Source organism: Camellia sinensis, chromosome 14 (assembly GCF_055761805.1).
Source record: "Camellia sinensis isolate YWXY chromosome 14, ASM5576180v1, whole genome shotgun sequence".
Lineage (NCBI taxonomy): Eukaryota > Viridiplantae > Streptophyta > Magnoliopsida > Ericales > Theaceae > Camellia > Camellia sinensis.
Window position 1 is genome coordinate 112,872,670 of NC_138974.1, and position 24,020 is coordinate 112,896,689.

The following is a 24,020-nucleotide window of genomic DNA, read 5'->3' on the forward strand; positions in this document are numbered from 1 at the left end:
GAGAGAGATTGGAAATTCTTTGAAAAGTTTGGGCAAAGGGATGAAGTAAAAAGTGAGGGAATAGATGTGAGGGATAAAGTTAAAAAATGTAATTGGGCAGTTAAAAGTGAGAGACGATGTAGGTGTGAAACAATAAAAAGTGAAAGAATAGAACATGTAAGTAGTGACTCATGCAGTTGTGGTTTTTTTTTTATTTTTTATTGCTCCTGTTTGGTACAGTTTTTTTTTTAAATTTATTTTAATTTAAACTATTTTGATATATTTGATTTAGTTTAATAATTCAGCTTATAATTTTTTGTAAATCAGAAATCAGCTTATTCTTTGAGTGGGACAGGAGAAGTTTAATTTATAAGTCAGAAATCAATTTATGTTCATACTTATAAGGTATAAACTGTTAAGGCATAAGCTATAAGTACTTTCCTACAATTCTATTAAACATGGCCATTATATAATTTTTAGGGGACGAAAACTTCAAAGGACTATTGAAAAGTTAGATATGAACTTATTTTTTTATCCTCCTATCTTTTCTAGATCACATAATTTTTTAATTATTTTATACATATTTTTATAAAAAATTAAAAAATAACCTTATTTATTTAGATTATTTGAAATACTTCACTTAATAGATAGTATATAGCTATAGATACAGATAATAGATAGTATGTAGCTATAGATGCAGATATAGATATATAAAACTGAGGTTCATCCAAGTTCCACCTTTGATGGTTAATCTCCTTCTCATCAACCTCAGATCTAGGCTTTGGACACCAAAACCCTTTTCAAACCCTTCTTCTCTCTCTTCTATTCACACTCGCTCTCTCTTACCCCACAAACACAAACCCACCAACTGGAACACAAACCATAGCTTCGTCCTCTCAAACCCCTTACTCTCCCTCTTGGAAAAATGCACTTCCATGGCCCGTTTGAAGCAAATCCAATCCCAAATGACCGTAACCGGCTTGATCTTAGATGGGTTCGCTTTGAGTCGATTGGTCGCCTTTTGTGCAATCTCAGAATCTGGTAGTCTTGATTATTGTAAAACAATATTGAACAATGCCCAAAACACCAATGTGTTTTCTTGGAATGTAGCAATTAGAGGGTATTCGGAGAGCGTAAACCCAAAAGAAGCTTTTTTGTTGTATAAGAACATGTTGACAAGTGGTGCATCGAGGCCAGACAATTACACTTACCCTTTGCTGCTTAAATGTTGTGCTCGTTTGTCATTAATTCGGATGGGTCATGAACTTCTGGGGCATGCTTTACAATTGGGTTTTGATTCGGATATCTTTGTGCATAATGCTGTAATTCATTTGTTAATGTCATTTGGAGAATTAGAGGTTGCCCATAAGGTGTTTGTTGAAAGTAGTGTTAGAGATTTGGTTTCTTGGAATTCTTTGATTAATGGATATGTTCGGAGTGGGAAAGCGCATGATGCTTTAAGGATTTATCGAGAAATGGAGGCACAGGGGATTCAACCAGATGAGGTAACAATGATTGGGGTGGTTTCATCATGCTCTCAGTTGGAGGATTTGAACCTTGGAAGGGAATTTCATCAATATATTCTAGAAAATAAATTGAATTTTACAGTTCCACTTGCTAATGCTCTTATTGATATGTATGTGAAATGTGGGAATCTTGGGGCAGCAAAGGTGTTATTTGACAACGTGGAAAAGAAAACCATGGTGTCTTGGACCACAATGATTGTAGGATTTGTCAAATTTGGGCATTTGGAGGTTGCTCGGAGGCTTTTTGATGAAATGCCAGAGAAAGATGTTGTGCCGTGGAATGCCATGATAGGTGGTTATGTTCAAGCCAAGCATTGCAAGGAAGCGTTGGCTTTGTTTCACGAGATGCAAGCTAGGAACATAAAGCCTGATGAGGTGACTATGGTTAGCTGCTTATCTGCTTGCTCACAACTTGGAGCACTTGATGTTGGAATATGGATTCATCATTACATTGAGAAGCACAAACTTTCTCTAAATGTTGCCGTTGGCACTGCTCTAGTTGATATGTATGCCAAGTGTGGTAACATCACTAAGGCACTTCAGGTTTTTCATGAGATTCCGGGAAGAAATTCTTTGACTTGGACAGCAATAATTGGTGGTTTAGCCCTTCATGGCAATGCACATGATGCCATATCTCACTTTTTGGAGATGATTGACATTGGTTTGATGCCAGATGAAGTTACATTTCTTGGGTTATTATCAGCATGTTGTCATGGTGGTTTGGTTCAAGAGGGTCGTAAATTTTTTACCCAAATGACCACCAGATTTAACCTCTCCCCCAAGCTTAAACACTACTCTTGCATGGTGGACCTTTTTGGTAGGGCTGGTCTCTTGGATGAGGCAGAAGAGATTATTGGGAGCATGCCAATGGAGGCAGATGCTGTGGTGTGGGGGTCATTGTTTTTTGCTTGTCGAATTCATGGAAATGTTGATATGGGAGAAAGGGCAGCTAAGAATCTACTTGAGTTGGATCCTCATGATAGTGGAATTTACGTTTTGCTTGCAAATATGTATGGGGAAGCTAGAATGTGGGAGAAGGCTCGGAAAGTGAGGAAGATGATGACGGATAGAGGAGTGGATAAGACTCCTGGTTGTAGCTCAATTGAGGTTAATGGTAGTGTTTTTGAGTTCATTATTAGAGATAAGTCTCACCCTCAGTCAGAGCAGATTTTTGAATGCATAGATCAGTTAACAAGGCAGCTAGAACTTGTTGAGTGCATACCTGGTATTCTTCCTCTGGGAGATAACTTTCTTTTTGGCTCTGAATCTTGCAAGCAAATTTGAATAATCTGGTTAGTTAGATCTCAATCTGCTTCTTCTTTTGGGAGATAACTTTCTTCTTCTGCTTCTTCAAGACTCGTTTTCAGATCATAAATCTGATTTTGGAAAGGTGTATAGATAGTTGTTATTGTGAATGAATTTTTGGTGACAACTTTCTGTGCTTTGGTTTAATTGCTAGGTTTTTGTTCGTTTACATGTTCATTATTTTGTTAGTCTGAATATCTGTGTTCTGCAATTAATCTGGTACTCATAGTCTTAAATATGCTCCTCATGAGTGGAAATTTTTTCAAAATTGTGTTCAGTGGATGATACTGAATTGCTATCTTTCGATTATCTTTGGCTGAAGTTAAAGTTGGAGGATCAGTCTCCACAATGACTATTGTCTCTTTAAACAAGAAGATTGGTTTAGGGGCATACAATAACTTTTTCCCCAGTGCTACAAGTTAATTATTCTCTATTTTATCTGCATGTGTGTTGTGTGCAAGCGTGTGTCAATATTTCTCTCTCTCTCTCTCTCTCTCTCTCACCTTTTTGTTCTTTTATTGTTAATATCTTTACTGATGCAGTAGGAATCTGGCCAGTTGCATTTATTCCAGTCTCCCCAAGGTTTTTGAGCTCATTGTGGGTGATTCCAAACCACTAAAATCCCATGACATGGACATGCCAACTACAAGCGATCTGTCATTGTTTTCCTATAACTGCTGACCTATGTCTGTTCAGCTCTGTCAGACAAATGGCTTTGCCAGCTTTGCTCCAAAGAGGAAGAACCATTCCTGCAGTGTTTAAACTGGTTGGCTGCTCAAGGTATGTGAAACATTCGTATAGTACCACAAATAAATATTTAAGGCATGTCAGTTCTCTGTTTTGTTGGCACTGACTTGGATACTTTTGGGTAATTATGGAATTGGGTTTTATGGCCTAACATCAAAGATGAAGGGATCATACTATGGAGATGGAACGGAGTTGTCAATATGTCATGCCATCCTGCGTCTGGTCTCGGTTTGCTATTTTTTGTATTTTAATGACTTACGTCCCAAAATTTTCTGTGCATTGCAAATTATTGCATGCTTATTGTTATTGGTGCCTGAACTTGTCCCCAGGCCTTAAATTTTGCACTCTAAGCCAATTTCCAATTTCAAGAAACATCGGCTGTCCCTGGAAATGGTATCCTTTAACCTGGTTTCTAAGGAATGCTTTTCTGATGCAAAGGTATTATTCTTTATTTCAGATTCTGCATGTCACGTGTTTGTCCCACATTTTTTGATGTTCTCCAATTTGAAATAGATGGATCTATTAAGCAGTGATCGTAATGAGATTTATGTGTGTGTGGCTATAGTGATGTTTAAGCTTTTAAGGAGACTTGAACCGAAGCACTTAACGTCATACCAGCATGCTTGATTGACACAACTAAGCTAGCTTGCATATATCCTGAATTGTAAAGTTGCTTTGTTGGATACTTCTTATATGAGTATAAGATCTGAGAATGAAATTTTTGTTAGTTCTCATTACCTGGGTGTTTTTTTCTATCAAATAGATTTCAACATTAAACTTGAAACATGTTGATGAACACGTAATAGTTTCGTAATTAAGACTGACGTGTATTGTTACTTAAACATAAAAAATAAAAAAGATTGCGAGGCATGGAGCAAAGTGTTAGAGTTTGGCTATGGCAAATTCATAGGAATAGTACGCTAAAGTAAAACTAATAATTTACATGGATCCCAATATCCCAACCCAAATAACCTTATCATTATTCTGAACGTTAAACTTGGTAATCAGATTATTAATCATATTTCTTTGACAATGGGCTCCTAAGTTCTTGGAAAATAATGAAGATTAATTTTATTTTGTTTTAATGTCTCTATGTATATCCATGACAATGATTTCAAATCCCCAATTGTACCCTCTGCCTTCAATGTTATACTTGACGCAACAAGTCATTAACATTTATCTCCATTGGCTTCTATATTTGTTCCTGTAAACTCTAATGGCCCATGAACTCCTTTCAAATTTCCTTCAACACCACATTACTATGGTAAAATATTTACATTTTTCTAAAAGTTGGTTTAATTTCTTTTTTTTTTTTTTGGATAAATAAAAGTAAATGGTTTAATTTTAAATCCATTTCAAAGAAGATCTATTAAATTAACAATCAATCTCATGATTCTATAACTCTCAAGACTTTTATCATTTTTATGATATAAAAATTAAAGTTGATTTTTTAATGAAGGTTTTACCTGTTAAAAAAGAGAAGTAAATAGGATAGGTTGGCTTAATTAATTTCATTCTAAGAGATTTATTAGTTACATATATTGATTTAATGTTAAAGACATGTATAGTGTGACTATGACTTGTGTGAGAATAGTAGGGGAAGAAATAAGTAAATTTCAAATAACAATAGTCTTATACCAAGGATCATCTTACTAGGAACATTTAGGAGAACATCACCCGGTGTATGTTATTTGCAGTCAATGTAGTTTTAGATAACTTTTAGCTAGAATTGTGGAGAGATACTTTAGAATCTAAAGGGTTTGAATTAAGAATGAATATGAAGTATAACTTTAACAAAACTAGAAGTAAGGATGAAATTAGAGTAAAACTTGATGGGTGAGATATTCCTAAGAGTGATCATTTTTTGGTATCTTGGGTCAATTATAAAGATGGATAGAATAAGAGGATGTGACCCACATATTTTGGGAATTGGCCTTTTTAGTAACTTTTTGATTTTTTACGAAAATACATATAAAAAAGAAGAGAGAGAGTGGGTTGACTTTTTGTTGTGGCTTTTTGGCTAAAATTGTTACTTCCCAAAATAGGCTAGTGAAATATTGGAGTTTGAATAGATTGTGCCTAGAGGGAGGTGAATAGGCCAAATTCTTAAAATTATGATTAATTAATCTGATTCCCAATTTTAATCTTTTGTACAGTTAATCAATCAACAAAGTAATCGATGCAATCACATTGTAAATTTATACAGAAAACCCAATAGAAAAATCTCCAAGAGGGAATAAAAAAACCACGGTCCCGGCACCCAACAAAATCCACTACATGAATCCAGAGTACAAGACACAAATGAGCGGACTTACAACCAATCACCTAGTGTACGTAACTCTGACGCCTTGAAGAAGCTCCATGTGCACAATCTGACCTATTCAACCTTCTTGGTCTGCTAGACACAATGAAGCTCCATGCTTCAATCTTCATTCTTGGATGGCTTCAGATTACCCAATCGGCCTTGGGTGATAGAACGATGCAATGATATACAATGGTATGATGGTTTTTGAAAACGATGTCTCACATAAATCAGATATAAACCTTAGAATTTTTATAGAGCTTAGAGATAAAACGATTGTGTAAAATAATGGTTGTGATCCCTAACAATGAATTATGAACTGTTTATATAGAAAATCAGGGTTTCAAAGCCAATTTAGGGAAGGATTTGGAGATTCCGTCCTAGCTATAGATCCTCTTAAGTGAGTGATTGATTGCTACCCTTTTGACAGCAACCAATTGCCCATCCATCTCTGGTTGATCATTGTTTGCTGGAAAAACATTGTTTTTAATTTTGATAGAGGGATTGATCGCACTGTGATCTCATGTCGATTGCCAGTCTCTAGAGAAGATTATATCAAAAAGTACATTAAGGGGATTGATTGCTCCTAGAGGGGATCAATCGCCATACCGTTTTAAGTTCTAATGGAACTATTTCTAGAAACGTCTTGCGATCCATTAAAACACTTCTTGCCAACAAGTCCTTTTTCAGTTGCAATTAAAACATGTATGCAAGAGAATACCTGAGCAGTTAATGGAGTGAGGCTTGAATCCGATGTGCCGGGCTGACCGAGTGTGACCAATTGTTCAACTACCCATACACAACTAAATATTCTAAACTACATTACAACGTGACTTGTCACCAAAAAATGTCAATTAACTTTACTCGATTGCACACAGAATTAGGTCATGATGGATGAATGGAGCAGTGCATCAGGAGTGTGGTGTGATTTTAGGATTCCTATTAAGTTGAAAAGGAAACTTTATAGGACTACTATACGACTTGCTATGATGTATGCTACTGAATGTTGGGCAATTAAGAAAAAAAACACGTTTAGAAATGAGTGTAGTTGAAATGAGAATGTTGAGATGGATGAATGGTATTAATTTAGATAAAATAAGAAATGAATCTATTAGGAAGAAGTTAGAAGTGACACAAATTGAAGATAAGATGGGGGAATTTGGTTTGTGATGGTATGAATATGTGCAGCGCGGACCAATTAACATGCTGTTTGTATCATAAATTTCCTTATCAAATATAACAAGGTTACCTGTGCACAACCGAGTCCTTTTTGCTTTCCCCTATTCTTCATCCTCTTTTTTTCTGTTGTTGTTGTTGTTGATATGTTGCTTTTTTACTTCCAAGATCTTGGCCATTTATCCAAGTGTAAGGGATAAGATTGTTTTTTGTTCAAGACTTGCCTTTTGATTTGGATTTGTTTGTTTGTTTGTACACTGGTATTTTTTCTCAATGAGGATATTTTTATTTTCAATTATCATACATGAAATTGTTGAGTGGACTATTCATTTCGGATGCATGAAGTGATATGTTGCACATGGTGCATCTCAACACTACATGCAATCTCGGTATTTTCACATTGCGGACCTTGTGGTGCGTCACACAAGATACTCCTCTATACTTGAATAAACCCTCCAACTAGATGGTGGCCTTTGAATTTTTTTGCTGACAAAAGTGAGTTGCATTGCATTAGCAAAGCGTTATGAATAGAGTAGTGTCTTATATTGGTATATTTACATACTCCTGTTTGTATTACCAATTCTTGATCATTAAGTAATTTTTTGGTTTTTTGGTGCAACCTTAAGCAACTTTTTGATGCTTCTGCTTGTGCATATAACTTTGTTTTTAGTTGAAAATTTTATGTTCTTTGAAAGGAATATGTAATATTATACATATGTGTTTGAGTAGTTTAACATTTTTTTTTTCTCTCTTTTTTCTTTTTTTTCTTTTTTTTTTTTAGTTTATGGATTTAGTGATGTCACACACGTGAGCAAGAAGGAAAGTATTGGCACATGATAGAAATAAATTTTTATGATTCATCTGGATACCTATGTTTTTTCAGATATTGATCTAATTAAAGGGTACCATCTTGGACATTGTTAATCAATTTCGTGGTTCCTTAAATCATTAAATTACTCCTTTTGTGTAGTTTGGAGTTTCTTGTCTTTAACCATAAAGCTACATTGCAGGATTGAACTTCAAGCATGTCTTTCTGGGTTGTTTCTTTATCAACATAGATACTAGTGCTTTAATCTTGAAGTGGCAGAAATCTCACATTTTATGAAAATTCTTCCCTTACTGGCAGAAATCTCTCATTTGTTTCTAATTTTGAATTCTTCCCCAAGTGGCTTCTTCCTCTACCTCTTTCTACTCCTCCATAAGTGGCTAGTCTCCCTCTTTCTAGGGTTTTGGTGAAACCCTAGCCAAGTATATAGGGTCTTTCTTAGGTTTTTGATTGTTGTAATGATTTGAACAAATTGTATAGTGTTTAAAAAGTTTTTCAATATATTTTTCTTTCATTCTCTTTAAATGTTCTTCTTTTTGTGATTATTGAATGCTTTCCATACAATTATTATCTTTTCTTTCGTATTCAAAATATGTGACGAGTCATGCTATGAGACATGAATCGTGTTGCTATCCTAGTTCAGAGCGAACGACTCGTACTATTTGAGATTATTCGTGCCCATACGTTGAACGCGACAATCTTCTTGATCAATACTTCATGTTTGTAGTTGTGAAGTATTGGGTGGTTCGAACCATAGCACAATCGATTTTCAATTTTAAACCTTATTTATGTAACTAGTGGTGAATTTATTGTCCTAGAATCTTCCAAAATCAGTATCTCAAACGATACTTTTAATTGTCAATTCAATTTCTAAATTTCATTTTAATTCTTGCTTAGTCATGATATCCCACAATCTTTTTTTATCAAAATTAATTTAGGAAACTAGCAATTAAATTAGTTTAATTTCATAATTCTCCCTGTGGATCGATATCTAGACTTGCCATTATTCTGGCATAGTTTAGCTCTTTATTTTTGGTTTGCAAATGACCCATCATCGGGTCATAGACGGTATAAGGTAAATATTATGAGTGATATAATTTTGGGATTAATCTATGCATTCAATAGTCGGCCTAAAGGAAGACTTATTGTTTATTGGGAGAAGACCACTTGCATATTATAATACTTGTCCAAAAACTTGATTTAATAATGTGTTAGGTTTCTCATGAGGGCCCATTGCTAAGGTTTAATATTTTATTATTAAAGTTAATGCCCTATAGTCTAATTAATTGCCTCTTTAATTAGACTATTTTTTTGCATGATAATAATAATTATGGTTTTATTTTTATCAATGCATTAATGTAGATGGGACATTTATTAATTGTAAGATTTATGGTCTTATATAAAGTGAACGCATTTGCTATATCTGTGAGTTTGAATAGTATTCTAGTTCTCAATTGTTGTAATTTTACAAAATTGAAAAGAACATGTTGCTAGTGTTTTTTGGTGTATGTATTTGAATCATGCGCTTTGTGTTGATGAGCTTTCCACACTTACTGATAAAAGTACAGCTGATAAAAGCTATATATGAAAGTGGGAACGCTTGAATCGCTTAGGTCTTATAATAACAAAGTTATTTGTCTTTGACACAATTCGAGGTGCAATGTCTGAGGAAAGAAATGTCAAGAAATTTCTAAGCCAAATTGCAAACTGATTTGTTGCATCGGAAAAGGTGGAGGCGAGTATGCTTTTTAGCAAACTTGTTACCATGTGATATAATGGCAAAGGAAATATAAGGGAGAATACTATGAAGATGTCTAATCTTGTTACTAGAATGAGAGCACTAAAGTTAGAATTTTCTGATGAAATTCATGTGTCTCATTCTAATTTCACTTATGGCACAATTTGGTCCCTTTAAAATTAATTGTAAAATTTAAAGAGAAAAGTGGACTCTTAATGAGCTCATTGCTTAGCATGTGCAAGAGAAAGTGATGCTAAAGAAAAGACAAAAAGTGCTCACTTGATAATTTTTCTCATGGCAATTCGGGCACTAAAGGAAAAAAGAAAAAAAGAAAAATGAAAAGAGACAATAAAGTAAGGAAATTGCAGATGTTGGAACCTCACAAGCAAAAGTGCAATAGAAATAGAATAAGGTTCTTTACTAATTCTTTTACAAGGTTGCTGGTCATGTGAAGAGGGATTATCCCAAGTACCATTACTTAGCTCGCAAAGAAATGTGGCAATTTCTATTTTTTTTGTTTGTTCTAGATTTAATTTAGCTGAAGTACCAATCCACACTTGGTGAATAGTGTAGAGTTGCCTAAGGAGTTGTCTGGCCAATGAATGCCGAAAGGTTTATTTACATGGGAGATGATAATAAAGTATGTGTTGAGGCAATTAAAGTCTATAGATTAAATTAGAATCTGATTTTTATTTGAATTTAGATGAGAATGTTTATGTGTCGTCATTTAGACAGATTTTGATTTCTTTTCCCTGTTTGAACAAATCTAGTTATACTTGTTCATTTGGAAAATGAAGATCTATCTCTTTCAAAATTTATTGGTAATGATTCTTTGATTGATAATCTATATTGGTTAGATTTGGATGCCTCACACTTAAAGTCAAATGAAACTTTGTATGTGATAAATTATGGTACAAAGCAAAAATTGATTAGTGAGAGCTCTTTCTCTTTTGGGTTATCTCTTTATAGAGATATGAAAGGCTTGTGTCAAGTAGAGTTCTTGGTCCTCTTGATTTTACAGATTTTAAAATTTGTACTGTTTGTGTGAAGAGGAGGCAAACAAACATAAGGAAGTTAGGTGCCAACATGAGTTCAAATGTCTTAGAAGTGATTTATATCAATATTTGTGGTCTATTTCTTATGGTTTCTTGGAATAGTCAACGATATTTTATCACGTCCATTGATGAATATTCTTGTTATGGATATCTATACTTGATATATAAGTATTGGATGTATTTAAGGCATATAAAGCTAAGGTTGAAAATCGGCTTCATAAGAAAATTAAAGATGTTATATTTGATCATGGTGGTGAATACTATGGTAGATATGATGGATCAGGTGAATAACGTCTAGGGCATTTGCGAGATACTTATAGGAATGTGGCATCGTTCCTCCGTATACATATCAAGGACCCTATGTCAAAATGGTGAGAAACGAAATTGGATCCTAAAAGATGTGGTTAGAAGTATGATAAGTCATTCATTTGATAGAGTTTCTTTTGGGGAAAGGCCTTGAAACTGTAGTTTACATTTTTAATTAAGTACCTAGTAAGGCAGTAGCTAAAACCCCATATGAATTATAGACTGGAAAGAGACCTAAAATTAAACATTTTCATGTCTGTGGTTGTCCAACAAAAGTTTAGCTTTATGAGCCAAATGAAAGAAAATTGGGCTCAAGAACTATAGTTGCTACTTTATTGGATACTCGGAAAAGGTTAAGGGGTTTTAAGTTTTATTGCCCATTCAGTAATGTCATTATTGAGATGAATAATGTCTAAATTATTGGGAATGCTAAAACTAGTGAGAGTTTAAACCCAATAATATTTTGTTTAAAAGTATTGACATTCCTATGGTAAATGTTGAAAATAATGAGGCTGTGACACCTGTTATTGTACAGGAGGCAGGCAGATGCATGTGGGCTCCCTCCTACTAATGCAGGAGAATCTCAATAACTTTAATTAAATAGGGAGAAGAGATCAGTAATTTTGGTTGATGATGTCATTTATCTCCAAGAGCATGAGTTTGATAAATGATTAAAAGATGTTGTAATTTTTTTTAGTCAAGCCAAACAAAGTGCTCACTTCTTAAAGAGATAGATGCTATAGTTGATGAGTTAAAGCATACGTGAGACAATGACTTTTGAAATCTTATTGAATTGTCTGTAAAACCAATTTGTTATAAATGGGTCTTTAAGACCAAACGGGACTCTAAAAGCAGTGTAAGTACATCTTGTCAATAAAGGCTTCACTCAAAAGGAAGGCATTGATTACCAAGATATCTCTGGTTTTATTGAAGACTCATTAGGATTATTGTGGCACTTGTGGCTCATAATGATTTATAGTTTCACCAAATAGATGTAAAGACTCTGTTTCTAAATAACAACGTTGAAGAAACCACAATGGTGAAACTGTAAGTTTTTTATACTAAGGGATCAGAACCTTAGTAGCAGGAATCGTTACAGTAGGTGACGATTTTCTTGAAGAAACACAATTTTGCGTTCCTGAATCAGAATCGTGTAAGAAACGCAATTCTTAAGAGAGAAAGTCGCGTTTCGGTATGAGATGGAAACATTTATGAAAATCAAACAACTCCAGATGCAAAATAAATAAAAACAAAGATTTGAACAAAATTTTGGGTAAAAAATACGAAGCATATATACAAAAAAAAAAAATAAATAATAACAAATACTAAATAACCATTAAATTCAAATATTACTTATAGAATTTGGGTATATCTAAATCTGATTGGCAATTTCATGAATAGGTTCATATCTATTCATATATCCATTACTCCATAATCAGTGAGGATGGCTCTGGGTCTGTCGTTGGTAATGTAATTGCTGGGCTTGAGGTTAGAAAATGTTTGGTGTGGAGAGAGAAGATAGATACTGGGTTGTTTGAATGGAGGAAGAGGAACTGTGTGGTGGGGTTGATAAGACTTAGCACCTATCAAAAAGAATGGAGGAAGAGGAACTATGGTGGAGTCAGTCGGCAAGAAATTGGAAAGTTGGTCATCGAAGATATAAGAGGGGGGGGGGGAGAGAGAGAGAGAGAGAGAGAGAGAGAGAGAGGTATATGCAGAGTTTTTTAGTTTTATTTTTTTAGATGGGTGTATATGCAGAGTTTGGGTGAGAGAGTAAACAGTGTTTTAATCAGACTTTTAAGATCTCCAATGGCCTCTACAAATAGGTGTAGGCTGTAATTATTTTCTTTGGGATAATAGAATAAATAGTGTTGTAGAAGAACAAACATTATAAGGAGGCACTTGTTAATATATTGGAAATGTGAGAAAAAATATACTCCCTCCGTCCTAAAGTATTAATCCCTGAATCCCTTATTCCATTTTTTATTATTCCAAAATATTAGTTCTTTTTCAAAAATTAAGGACAAAAATAATATAAATTTTTGATTTTGCCCTTCTTTTAAATTTATTAACTACATAAAAACTACAACTATGACAGTTGATATACCCCAAAAAATGTATTATCAAAGAATAATTTTGGAAAATCAATTTTTTTAAAGTGCAATAATTGTACTACCAAAAAAAGTTAGATTCTCCAAAAGGGACTATTATTTTGAGATGGAGGGAGTATTGAAAAAGTGTATTGATTTTATAAAAAAGTGTATTGAATTCATGAAAAATGTATTGAATTTAATAATAAATGTCTCAAAATTGATATATTTTTTGTCTTGTGAAGTGCCCTGGAGGCACTTGTTAGCAAAATCGATATAATAATAATAATAATAACAATAATAATAGAAGAAACAACAGTAATAATCAAAAAACAAAATTTATAGCAGTGAAAAAAATTATATAAATGTTATATTTTTTCATAATTTAATAATTTATTTTACTGTCATCATCACTGTATTGTTATTTTCTCATGATAATATTATGACATAGAAAATAACAAAAAAAAATTTACTAGAACAATTTTAAATACGAATTTTTAAATATTTTATTTAATATTTACGTGAGTTTAAATACAAGCCATAAAAAACCCACCCTTATCATATTTATGTCAATATTTAATAAATATTTGACAATTCATTTATGGTGTCTAATATTTTTGAATACCCCACCTCACTTATTCATACAAAAAATTTACAATAATGATGTGACAATGTCATTATTATAAATAAATGTATCTTCAATAATGTTTTGTTATAAAGTGAATGAATTATGAGACATATCATTTTGTATAAAAATTATGTAGTAATTTTGTGTTCATATAGTATTACTATTTTGAAAAAATTATACATAATAATATGTTTCAACGAACACATTTTTTCAAAACACAATCATAATTGTATTGTGATTGTGTCACATATGATGTTATTTAAAATAATATATATAGCGATTCTGGTTTAGATCTGACCTATTTGATGTTCTGAATTCAGGTTTCATTGTCTTATATGGTTGTTCATGCTTTGTTTCTCCTTATTTCTCATTGAGTTTGGCTATTGGAGTGTCTCAATTGCATTTGGAACAGGTTGGTAGCTTGTTTTTCAAAACTATTGTTGTTCAGAATTTTGCTTCTTTGCTTGAGCGGTGATTTTTGCGCTCGAGCGGTCTTTGTGAATTTCCACTACTTTTGTAGGTCTGCAGAGATACTGAGAGATGGTATTCTTCGCTCGAATGGTGTTGGCTTGAGAGGCCCTTCTTGTCACGACCCCAAACCGCCCCTAGTAGTTTGGTGCCGTGATGGCCAGTAATCCGAGATTACCGAAGGCCAATTTTCAAAATTCACACACAATCAGAGTATAGATATAGGGGGCTCACAAGTGCGGAAGTAATAATCTAAAATACAAGTGATCCATAAGAGCAGTGCATAAGTCCAATGGAATGGCATACATCTTTACATAGCTTTGAAACTTGGATACAAATACAATGAAGTACAAAAACACATATTACATCCTGGTAAAAGGCTTCTCAAGCCGACATGTTCAAATACATAAGCTTCAAAATTGCCGACATAAACATTGCTGACCTAACATGCATCCAAAACATCTTGCAAAACATACATCTCGGCGCAGCCGACTACTTGCTTGTTACCTACATACATACATAGGGAGGGTGAGCTTGGATACTTAGTGAATGGTATAAGTAATAAAGGGGTTAAATGAATGATACCCGAGATCTTTACAAAATAATACATATTATATCCTTGTCAAAATCATACATAATATAGCTTAGCTTGGCTTGAAATAAAACATCATTCGAAACTTGGTCTTTCAAAACTTACTTACATACTTAACATACGTCAATCTTAAAACATAACCTCGGCATAACCTTGGTCCTTCAAAACAAAAGCATAACCTCGGCATCGAGCACACCCGTTCATAGTCCGTTGGTGGTCGATATCTTAACAAGGGTGCTACTTAGGCTTAACGTCCCCTAGCACGAAAGGACGGTGCTACTTAGGCTTAAAGTCCCCTAGCACGGAAGGACCCTCAAAACAAGATGTGCTGCGAAAGTTTAGAGTCCTCCAGCACAAGGGAATAATCGACCCGGAATCGATTAGACAAACCCACCCGCATAAGGCAGTCGGTGGCAAGGGAGATATCTCAAACAAGGGTGCTGCGAAAGTTTAGAGTCCTCCAGCACGAAGGACCTATGTTACAAAGGCCCGTAGCCCTTTAACACTAGAGTGCTGCGAAAGTTTAGAGTCCTCCAGTATAAGGGACTTTCAAATCAAGAGGTGCTGCGAAAGTTTAGAGTCCTCCAGCACGAGGGACTTTCCGAGAATGTCGTCAAAACAAAGCTTACTTGATACATAAAATAGGGATATCATTCATGCTTAACAAATACTTTTATCACAACAAGGCAAAGCTTTATCAAAACCTTAAGAACATAACTTTATTAAAAATACCACTCACATAGTTCTTGGGACGTCGGGGTCAAGGCAAAGGTCCAAGTCTTACAACACATGGCAAAGCATACTGAACATACTTCTCAAAACAAGTCTTGCATGCATGCAATTAATCTCGGGAAAACATGCTAGAAGTCAAAACACTGTTTTACATGTCAGGAAGACATGCTGGGTACCAACCAGGTCTTTGCCGAGATCCCACACCTCCTAGCCGAGGTGTGGCTACCTAGCCTTCGGCATGCGGCTGCACGCCGAGGTGCGCACAAGACAAACTAAAAGTGTAAGTGATCATGCAAGGTAGGCCAAGGTGAGATACGATGCTTGGCCTAAGTGTGAGGTCTAGGTAAGAGTGATCTTGGCGACTACACCTCGGGGAGTGAGGTCTGGAGATCTGGGTTTCCACCCGTGAAGAACAGGAAGAACATGAACATGAAGAACATGAGGAACATGAATGCTAAAATCATAACTTCTTTATTACAAAAAAATATGGGATTTTATGCTATGAGTTCGAAAACATGGACCTGGGTACCCATACTTGAAAATCATGTGAAAACAAACACAAAACATGGATTTAGGCATGAGCTTTCGGATCAAAACATAACTTTTCTTGAAGAACACATGAATGCTATTTTTTCTTTCCAAAACCGAACTTCAAAGCAATGCATGGCTTACAAATCATATTCAATCATGCAATGCAATAACATTAACATGAAGAACGACAAGAGCAGATCAAGAATCTAACCTTAGAACACGGATCTAACGGTTCGATTTCTAGGGATCAAGCTTGGAAATCTACTTTCTCTCAAGAACTCTCTTCCTCACCTAGAGCTTCTCTCTCCTCTTCAAAACAAAGATATAGAAATGATAGGTTTTCTCTCTCTATCGGCTGACTTAATGCTCAGCTCGGACACGTGGCAACGACTGGTTGGTTCTCCTAAAAAAGGTGATAGATTGACAAGACAAGACAAGACTATGACAAAGTGTATCTAACAAGCTACTCGGTATGGCACTCCGGCAAGTGTTGACATCGGCTAAGGACAAGGCTTCGGCAACTAAGGTGACAATGATCTCGGCTAGGAAGGACGACACTTGACTAAGCTGTGCCACACCTTGGCCTAGACGTGCCACACCTCGGTCTAGGTCATACCACTCTAAGACAAGATCACTCAGGTGCAAAGGTAACATCTCGGCCTAGATGATACACATCTCGGCCTTGGTGATTTACACCTCGGCCTAGATAATGACATCTCGGCCAATATGCCAGGGCGAAGGTGGAGGTCAAACAAAGGGGTTCCAAGATACTTTTAGACTGAAGATGACCTCGGCTTGGAATGATCTAGGCATAACGTAACCTAGGCTTGGCATAACTTCGACTTAAACATAACTTAGGCTTAACATAGCAGGGAAGGGGCAAAGCATGCAAGCAACACTTAGACGTAACACATAAAACACAAAGCAAGACGAGATTCATGAATGCAAACTTAACAAGACAAAGTCATGTAAATGAACATGAACATGACTACAACATGAATATGGGTTGCTACATAAATCTTAACATGGCAAAACATATAAATGCATGCAAACATGACTAAGCCATAAATGTGGGTTGTTACACTTCTTGAGCTCGAGTGGTGGTCTTCTGTCCGCAAAACTTCTGAGAGATTGTATTCTACGCTCGAGTGGTAATACTTTTTGTGTTTGGTCGCTCGAGCGACACTTCTTGCGCTTGAGCGGTCTGAGCGTATATTAGATCGTGAAGTCACCTTTTTGAGTCACTTTTTCATCTCTAAACATTTCAAAACCTTATTTTCTCTCACTCTCTCTGTAAAATTCACCTTCTCTCTACAAATACACCTAGATCCATTGATTTCTTCACCCGTGTTCCTTTGATAAAAAGGTAGAGCACGGCGAGGGTTTTGTTATAATCGGAACAAAGTTGGATTTCGGCTCCATGGTGGTTTCTTCTTCTCTCTCTCTCTCCTTGGTCTTCTAGCTTTGAGGTAGGGATTGTTTGCACCTTGTTATGGTTTTTAACTTAGTTATTTGCTATTTCTAAAACAATATTGTGATTTGGAAATTTTTGGACAAATCTAGGGTTTAGGATTAAAAATCAAAAAGAGGGGTTTTCAAATGGACTCTTGAAAATGGTTGTGGGATTGGAAATGAGATTGAGTTGTGATAAATGATTGGTCTTTATACTTGGAATTAATTTTGGAAGAAAATAGGGTTTTGCACTAATTATCTCAAATGTTGATGTTGTATAAATAAATGGAATTGATGTTGAAAATGCGAAATTGGATTGATGTTGATAAGGATGGTTGAGTTGGGTTTGTATTACCACTCACCTCTTGGAATTTGGAAAGTCTATCCTTAAGAAAGTTATTTATCTGTTTAGAGATATCTGTTTTGGGCTATCGGTGGATGGTAACTACGATTGTTGTAAAAATTGCATGAGAATTAAGAGAATTGAAACTATTTTCTCATCCATGGCATTGAGCATTGTTGCATATTTACTACATTGAAAATGTGTATTGTTTTGAGAAAAATGGGTGAATCTGGGAAGTAAGTATTGCCTTGTTGAAATAAGTTGGCCTGTGTGTCCATGATGAAAGTCCTAAAAACCGCGCATTTACATGGGTGCCGATCTCGCTGATGAAATTTCCATGAAATGGCAATAGTAGTGCTTGTATAGCCTACGTTTACATGGGTGCCGGTCTACGGTTTCCTACAGATGAAATTTCCATGAAGGTTGTATTCGTTTTGACATTGCCAGAGAGTGTGATTCATTGCCCTGTTTTCTGTCATAATGGAAATGATTTTATGAATTATGACATTAACCTGACATTGCATGGTTTGGAAAGAGATATAAAATATTTTGGCACGAGCATTGCATATGCATTCATCTTATATCTTTGTTAAGATTCATATACTGTGTTGGATTATTTATACTGGGCTTTGGCTCACCCCATATGGGAAACCATTTTTAGATGCTGATGATATGCCTCCACTACGATCATAGCTTGAGAGGAACTTCGAGCTGAAGGCTTCTTTTTAATTATCTGATGTATTTGTTTTGTACAAGCCAAGGGCTTTTGACTGTATTAGATTTTAAATCCATCTATGCTGTAACTAAGCATCGTCTTGGGAAGTTGTAAGCCTTTAAGGCATTTGTTATCTGTTTAACTTTTATTTCATATTTCTCGTTATAACACATGCTGTAGATTCAAGTTTATGACTTATGAATGTATAATTACATATGTTATCTTTTGTATATCTGAATCATAATGGAAGGACATTATAATTAGAATGCTTGTCATTTATTTATTATTGAGAAAAGAGTTTATTATCATTTATTTCGGGGCGTTACAAAATGGTATCAGAGCATACCGGGTTTGAATATTTTGGGTACGTGGGGAGTGGTTCTTACCACAATGGGTTCATCTCACTTGATAGAGATTTTTGTATATTTGATATGCTACGTGATAACATGTTTATGTGACTAAGTGTGTATGAAATTTAATTTCTAAGACATTGATTGGGTCTGCAAGTTTCTAGAAGTCTTGTTAGAAGAGCATTTGATCACCGTTATTTCTAACTAGAACTCTGGCAACGTTGCGGGACGATCATTATCTAGAAAGTAGTTTGTATGTGTTTATGTGATTATGTGGAGTGAATTATCTGTTGTCCATTGCATTAGGACACGAGTGAGTTTGCTGCGACACATTGGTAGGCCTAGGCGGCAGGAGGTGCCTATAGCAATTCTGGTTTAGATCCGACCCATTTGATGTTATGGATTCGGGTTTCATTGTTTTGTATTATTGTTTGTGTCTTATTCCTCTTTTCCCTCCTTGAATTTTGCTATTGGGTTGTGTTGATTATGTTTGGAACAGGTTGGTGGCTTATTTTTCAAACTTGTGTTGCCCAGATTTTTGTTCTTTCGCTCAAGCAACACTTCTTGTGCTCGAGCGATCTTTGTGAAACTCCAGTACTTTTGCAGGTCTGCAAAAATACTAGGAGTTTGTATTCTTCTCTTGAGCGAAGCTTCTTGCGCTCGAGCGACGACCTCTATCTGCAAAACTACTGGGAGTGTGTATTCTGCGCTTGAGCAAAGTTTCTTGCGCTCGAGCAGAACAACTTATTGTGTTTGGTTGCTCAAGCGACAAGTCTTGTGCTCGAGCGAGCTGTGCGTATATCAATTCGTAAAAAGGCCATTTTGTATCACTTTTTCATCTCTCTCTCCCTCTCTCTAAACTTTCTAAAAACCTTAAGTTGAGACCCTATCTTTCTAAAACTCACATTCTCTCTTCTAAAACACTTGGATCCATTGATTTCTTCACCCTACTCCCTTTGAGAAAAAGGTAGAGCTCACTTAGTGCTCCGTTTTCATCCGAGCAAAGTTGGATTTCGGCTTCCTTGAGGTTTCTCTATTCTCTTCTTGGCCTTCTAGCTTCGAGATAGGGATTCTGCACACTCTTTTATGATTTTTAATTTAACTATTTGTTTTTATGAAACAATCTTGTGATTTTGGAGAATTTTGAACAAACCTAAGGTTTTGGTTTAAAATCAAAAGAGAGGTTTTCAAATGGGTGTATTGAAATTGGTTGTGGGGTTGGTTATTAGGTTGAGTCGTGAAGAAATGATTGATTTTGATACTTGGAAGGGATTTGGAAGAAAAAGGGGTTTTTATCCTAAGTGGCTCAAATATTTATTTTGTATAATTAAATGAAATTGAAGTTGAAAATATGAAACTGGTTGGGTATTGATATGGATGATGGAGTTGGATATGTATTATTACTTACATCTTAAATTTTGGAAAGTTTATCTATATTCGAGATTTTATATCTGTTTAGAAATATTTGTTTGGGCTATTAGTGGAGGATAGCTATAATTGTTGTAGAAATTGCATGAAAACTAGGTGAATTGAAACCAAAATTCTCTCCTACGTGCATTGACCATTGTTGCTCATTTAATACATTGCAAATGTATATGAATTTGAGAAAAAGGGGTGAATGTTGGAAGGAGGTGTGTAAGACCAAAGTAAGTTGGCCTGTGTGTCCAGGATGAAGTCCCGAAAAATGCGTGTATACATGGGTGCTGGTTTTCGCGGACGAAATAACCGTAAAATGGTAATAGTAGTGCTTGTATAGACTATGTTTACATGGGTGTCGTTTGACGGTTTCCCACAGACGAAATATCCGAGAAAGGTTGTATCGGTTGAGATTTCCCCCTATTTTCTATTGTAAAAGTCGTGACTTGAGAATTGAGATATAAACTGAGCATGGCATGGTTTTGGGAAAGAAATGTAAAACATTTTGACATGGGCATTGCACATGCATTCAACCCTTATATCTTTGTTAAGATTCATATATTGTGTTATATTATTTCTATTGGACTCTAGTTCACTCTATTTGGAGAAAACCGTTTTCAGGTACTGGTGATATGACTTCACCAAGGACTTAGCTTGGGAGGACTATGGAGCTAAAGGCTCAATTTTGTTATTTTGTATTCACTTTTGTATAAGCCTAGGGCTTTATTTATATTAAGCTCAAGACTTATTTTTGATGTACCCAAGCCTTGACTTAGAAAGATGCAAGCCTTTAAGGTATATGATTATCTATTTAACTTTTATTTCTTTTTACTGTTTCATAATACATGTTGTAGATCCAGGATGTATTATTTATGAATATATATCGCATGTGTCATCTCTCTTGTATAGCTGCATCTTTTGTAATAGAAGGGTATTATACTCTGATTTATATTGTCATTTAATTATTGTTTATAGATGGTTTATTGTTTTTATTTTGGGTCTTGACAATGCCGATATCGGATGATATTCCAGTACAGGAGGAAGGGGTTGGTTAGGCCATTGTGGCCGAACTAGTTAGTCAGTAGGCCATAGGTATAGCGACCCCGGTCTTTCTCCTTTTGGTTGTTGTATCCGGACTTAGGTTCCCTGGATTCTCTCAATGTATAATTGTGGTTGTCATCCTTTATTTTCTCTTTTTGAGTTATCGGAATGTGTTGGGCAGGTTTGTTTTAGATTGGTTGGGTTTGGAAACCAGGTGTTACTGTCCAGAATTTGGATTGGTCGCTCGAGCGAGAGTTTGGTCGCTCGAGCGAGTGTTGGGTTTTGTGTCTGGTGGCTCGAGCCAGGGTTTCTTCGCTCGAGCGAGAGTTTGCGTCTAGTTTAGACCTGAGAGCAGTGTTTCTTAGCTCGAGCGAGCGTTTCTTCGCTCGAGCGAGGCTTTCCTGTGTCTGGTCGCTCGAGCGACCAAGTCTTCGCTCGAGCGAGCCTGTCCAGTTTAAATAGGCAGCAGCGAGTTTTGATCAGTCTTTTCATCCTCTTCTAGTTTCCAAACCCTAGGTCCGACTTCTCTCTCTCTAAACTCATCTTCTTTCTAGGTTTTCATCTACTTCTAGTGTGAATCCATCTTAAGTTCTTTGTAAGAAAGATAGAGGGCGGCTTGGGCTTCATTCTAATCTGAAAAATAGTGGATTTGGAGCACTTGGACTTTGGGTCATCTTCTCCATTTTTGTTCTTCGTTCGAGGTAGGGATTCTCCTTGTTTCTTTTCAATACTTCGTCTATAGATAGACATGTGGTAGTTTTTGTATTGCATAAAAATGGTATCATGTTGGATTTGTGAAAATCATTGGGACTGAACCTGGGGTTGGTTGTTGAATTTGGGTTTATTATCATTAGTTGTGGTTTGGGCTAATTGGAGTGTTAATTAGCATGTAGTTGTTGAAAGGAGAGGAAACCCTAATTTCTTTTATTTGATTTAATAAATTAATTGAGGGGTTTTGATCTTTGGGAAAATACTTAGGTATTTTGAGTCTTAATTGTGGTTATTGTTGTTTGTTGATGTTAATTGGGCCTTTTTGGTCAATATTGAGAAAGAGGAAGGAAAGACCCTAAATTGTTGTTTATGACTTAATGTGCATAATTAGTTTGAAATGGCTTTGAAAAGAATGTAGCCAATTTAAATGAAGTATGGCTTTTGTCCATGGGAATGATTTTTGTGAAAACAAAGGAAGTAGAATTCATTTTGTGAAATGGGAAAGGTATTTTGAAACAAGTATAATAAAATTGGAATGTTGTATCTTGAGTATTGAACACACTTGTGTGGGGTATAGCTTTAACTACCATGTTCATGTTGTTGCTGAGTTTTGTAATCTCATGTTAGTTGGGTCTGTTAGTAGATGTATAATATGCATGCATCTGGAGATTTTGGTCATCAGTGGAGGATGATAAGGTTGTGTTGAATTGTTGTGTATGTATTACACCATTGTTGATTGAACATCATATGTAATGAAATGCTGAATTACATTATATTTGTATACCGGTTGGGGAGAAGAGAGGGGTTGTACTCCAGTGTGTGTGAGAAGATAGGGGATGGACTCCACACACTTATGTGTTCAGCGCTTATAATCAGAGGTATCATACCCTTCCAGCTAGCGCCTGGAGAACTGACGCGCTGATAATCTAAGGTACCATACCCTTCCAGCTAGCGCCTGGTAAACTGGTAGATTGTGGTGAGAAGTGTATCTTTGGCTTACTACACATATAGCTAGTAGTGCAGTGTTGTTTTGTTATTGTTTCAGTGTATCTGGAAACATTGTGGATTGTATTTGTTACAGTGTTGGAGGGACGAGTTGACTCATTGATTGATTTTATGTATGTAGTTGAGTTGTTCTCTTTTTATAGAGGTGTGCATGGATAATTATGATATAATTGGAATTGTATTGAAATGCCAAATATGTTTTGAAAAGGCACATCTGTTGTATGTGTGGCAAATGAAAGAGTAACGGGCTTAATGAATCTATTTTTCTAAGTAGTTGTTAATGTTATAAAGATTGGGAACGTGGGTTAAACAAAGGAAAAATGAAGGAGAAATCGCTTATAGCGGTGAATTAAATGATTGTTTTCAAGAAAAGTTCATATATATATTCATATATATATTTTGTATAAACTGTCACATTATTATTTTAGTATGAGAATGGGTGTTCATGATCATAGCTATCTGTAATGTTGTTATTGTTAAGGAGCATGTTGAGTTCTCTACTGGACTATATGTTCATCCCACGTTGTTGAATCTTTTTCAGGTGTTTAGCAGGGTGTGCTACAAGTTTGGATCTTCTTATTTGTTGGCCACGGGGCCTCAGTTATGTTGGCGGAATGCCATTGTTGTAAAGGGTTACACCCTTCTTCTTGTACTTTTAATGATGTAAGCCCAAGGGCAATTTATTAAGTTAGTTCATGTAATATTTACTTTGCATACGAATGAGAGTATTGTTAATCACTTCTACGGATTGAATGTATGAGTTTATTTCCGCATGTTATCTCTGAAATTGAATTAAGTTAAAGAATTTGGTAATGACTCCGAGTAATAAAAAGTGGGGCGTGACAATAGGCGTTTTGGCCTGAGAAATGGTCGGAGCTTTGCGAGAATCCATGGATAGTCTCAGGATTGAGAATCAAGCCCAAGCCCATGTTATTGAGACAGAGCCGTCTTTCTTAAAGAGGGAGTTTTTCCGGTTGAATCTGGAT

At 35.5% G+C, this 24,020-nt stretch overlaps 1 protein-coding gene across 11 annotated transcripts; it reads left to right on the top strand.

Moving 5' to 3' along the window:
* The first annotated feature begins 631 nt into the window (after positions 1–631).
* Positions 632–8,386, top strand: SLO1 (SLOW GROWTH 1). 11 transcript variants are annotated; one of them, XR_003640723.2, is made up of 5 exons: positions 632–2,797; positions 3,353–3,590; positions 3,717–3,779; positions 3,887–3,995; positions 8,046–8,386. XR_003640723.2 is itself a non-coding variant. In XM_028239227.2 (2 exons), exon 1 carries the CDS (start codon positions 723–725, stop codon positions 2,787–2,789), a length of 2,067 nt encoding a protein of 688 aa, XP_028095028.2. In that variant the 5' UTR covers positions 634–722; the 3' UTR covers positions 2,790–2,797; positions 3,353–4,006. The 11 variants fall into 11 exon arrangements, 1 of the variants encoding a protein (XP_028095028.2); XR_014351421.1 differs by having other exon boundaries at positions 667–2,797; positions 3,717–3,799; XR_003640724.2 differs by having other exon boundaries at positions 667–2,797; positions 3,717–3,785.
* The last annotated feature ends 15,634 nt before the right edge of the window (positions 8,387–24,020 follow it).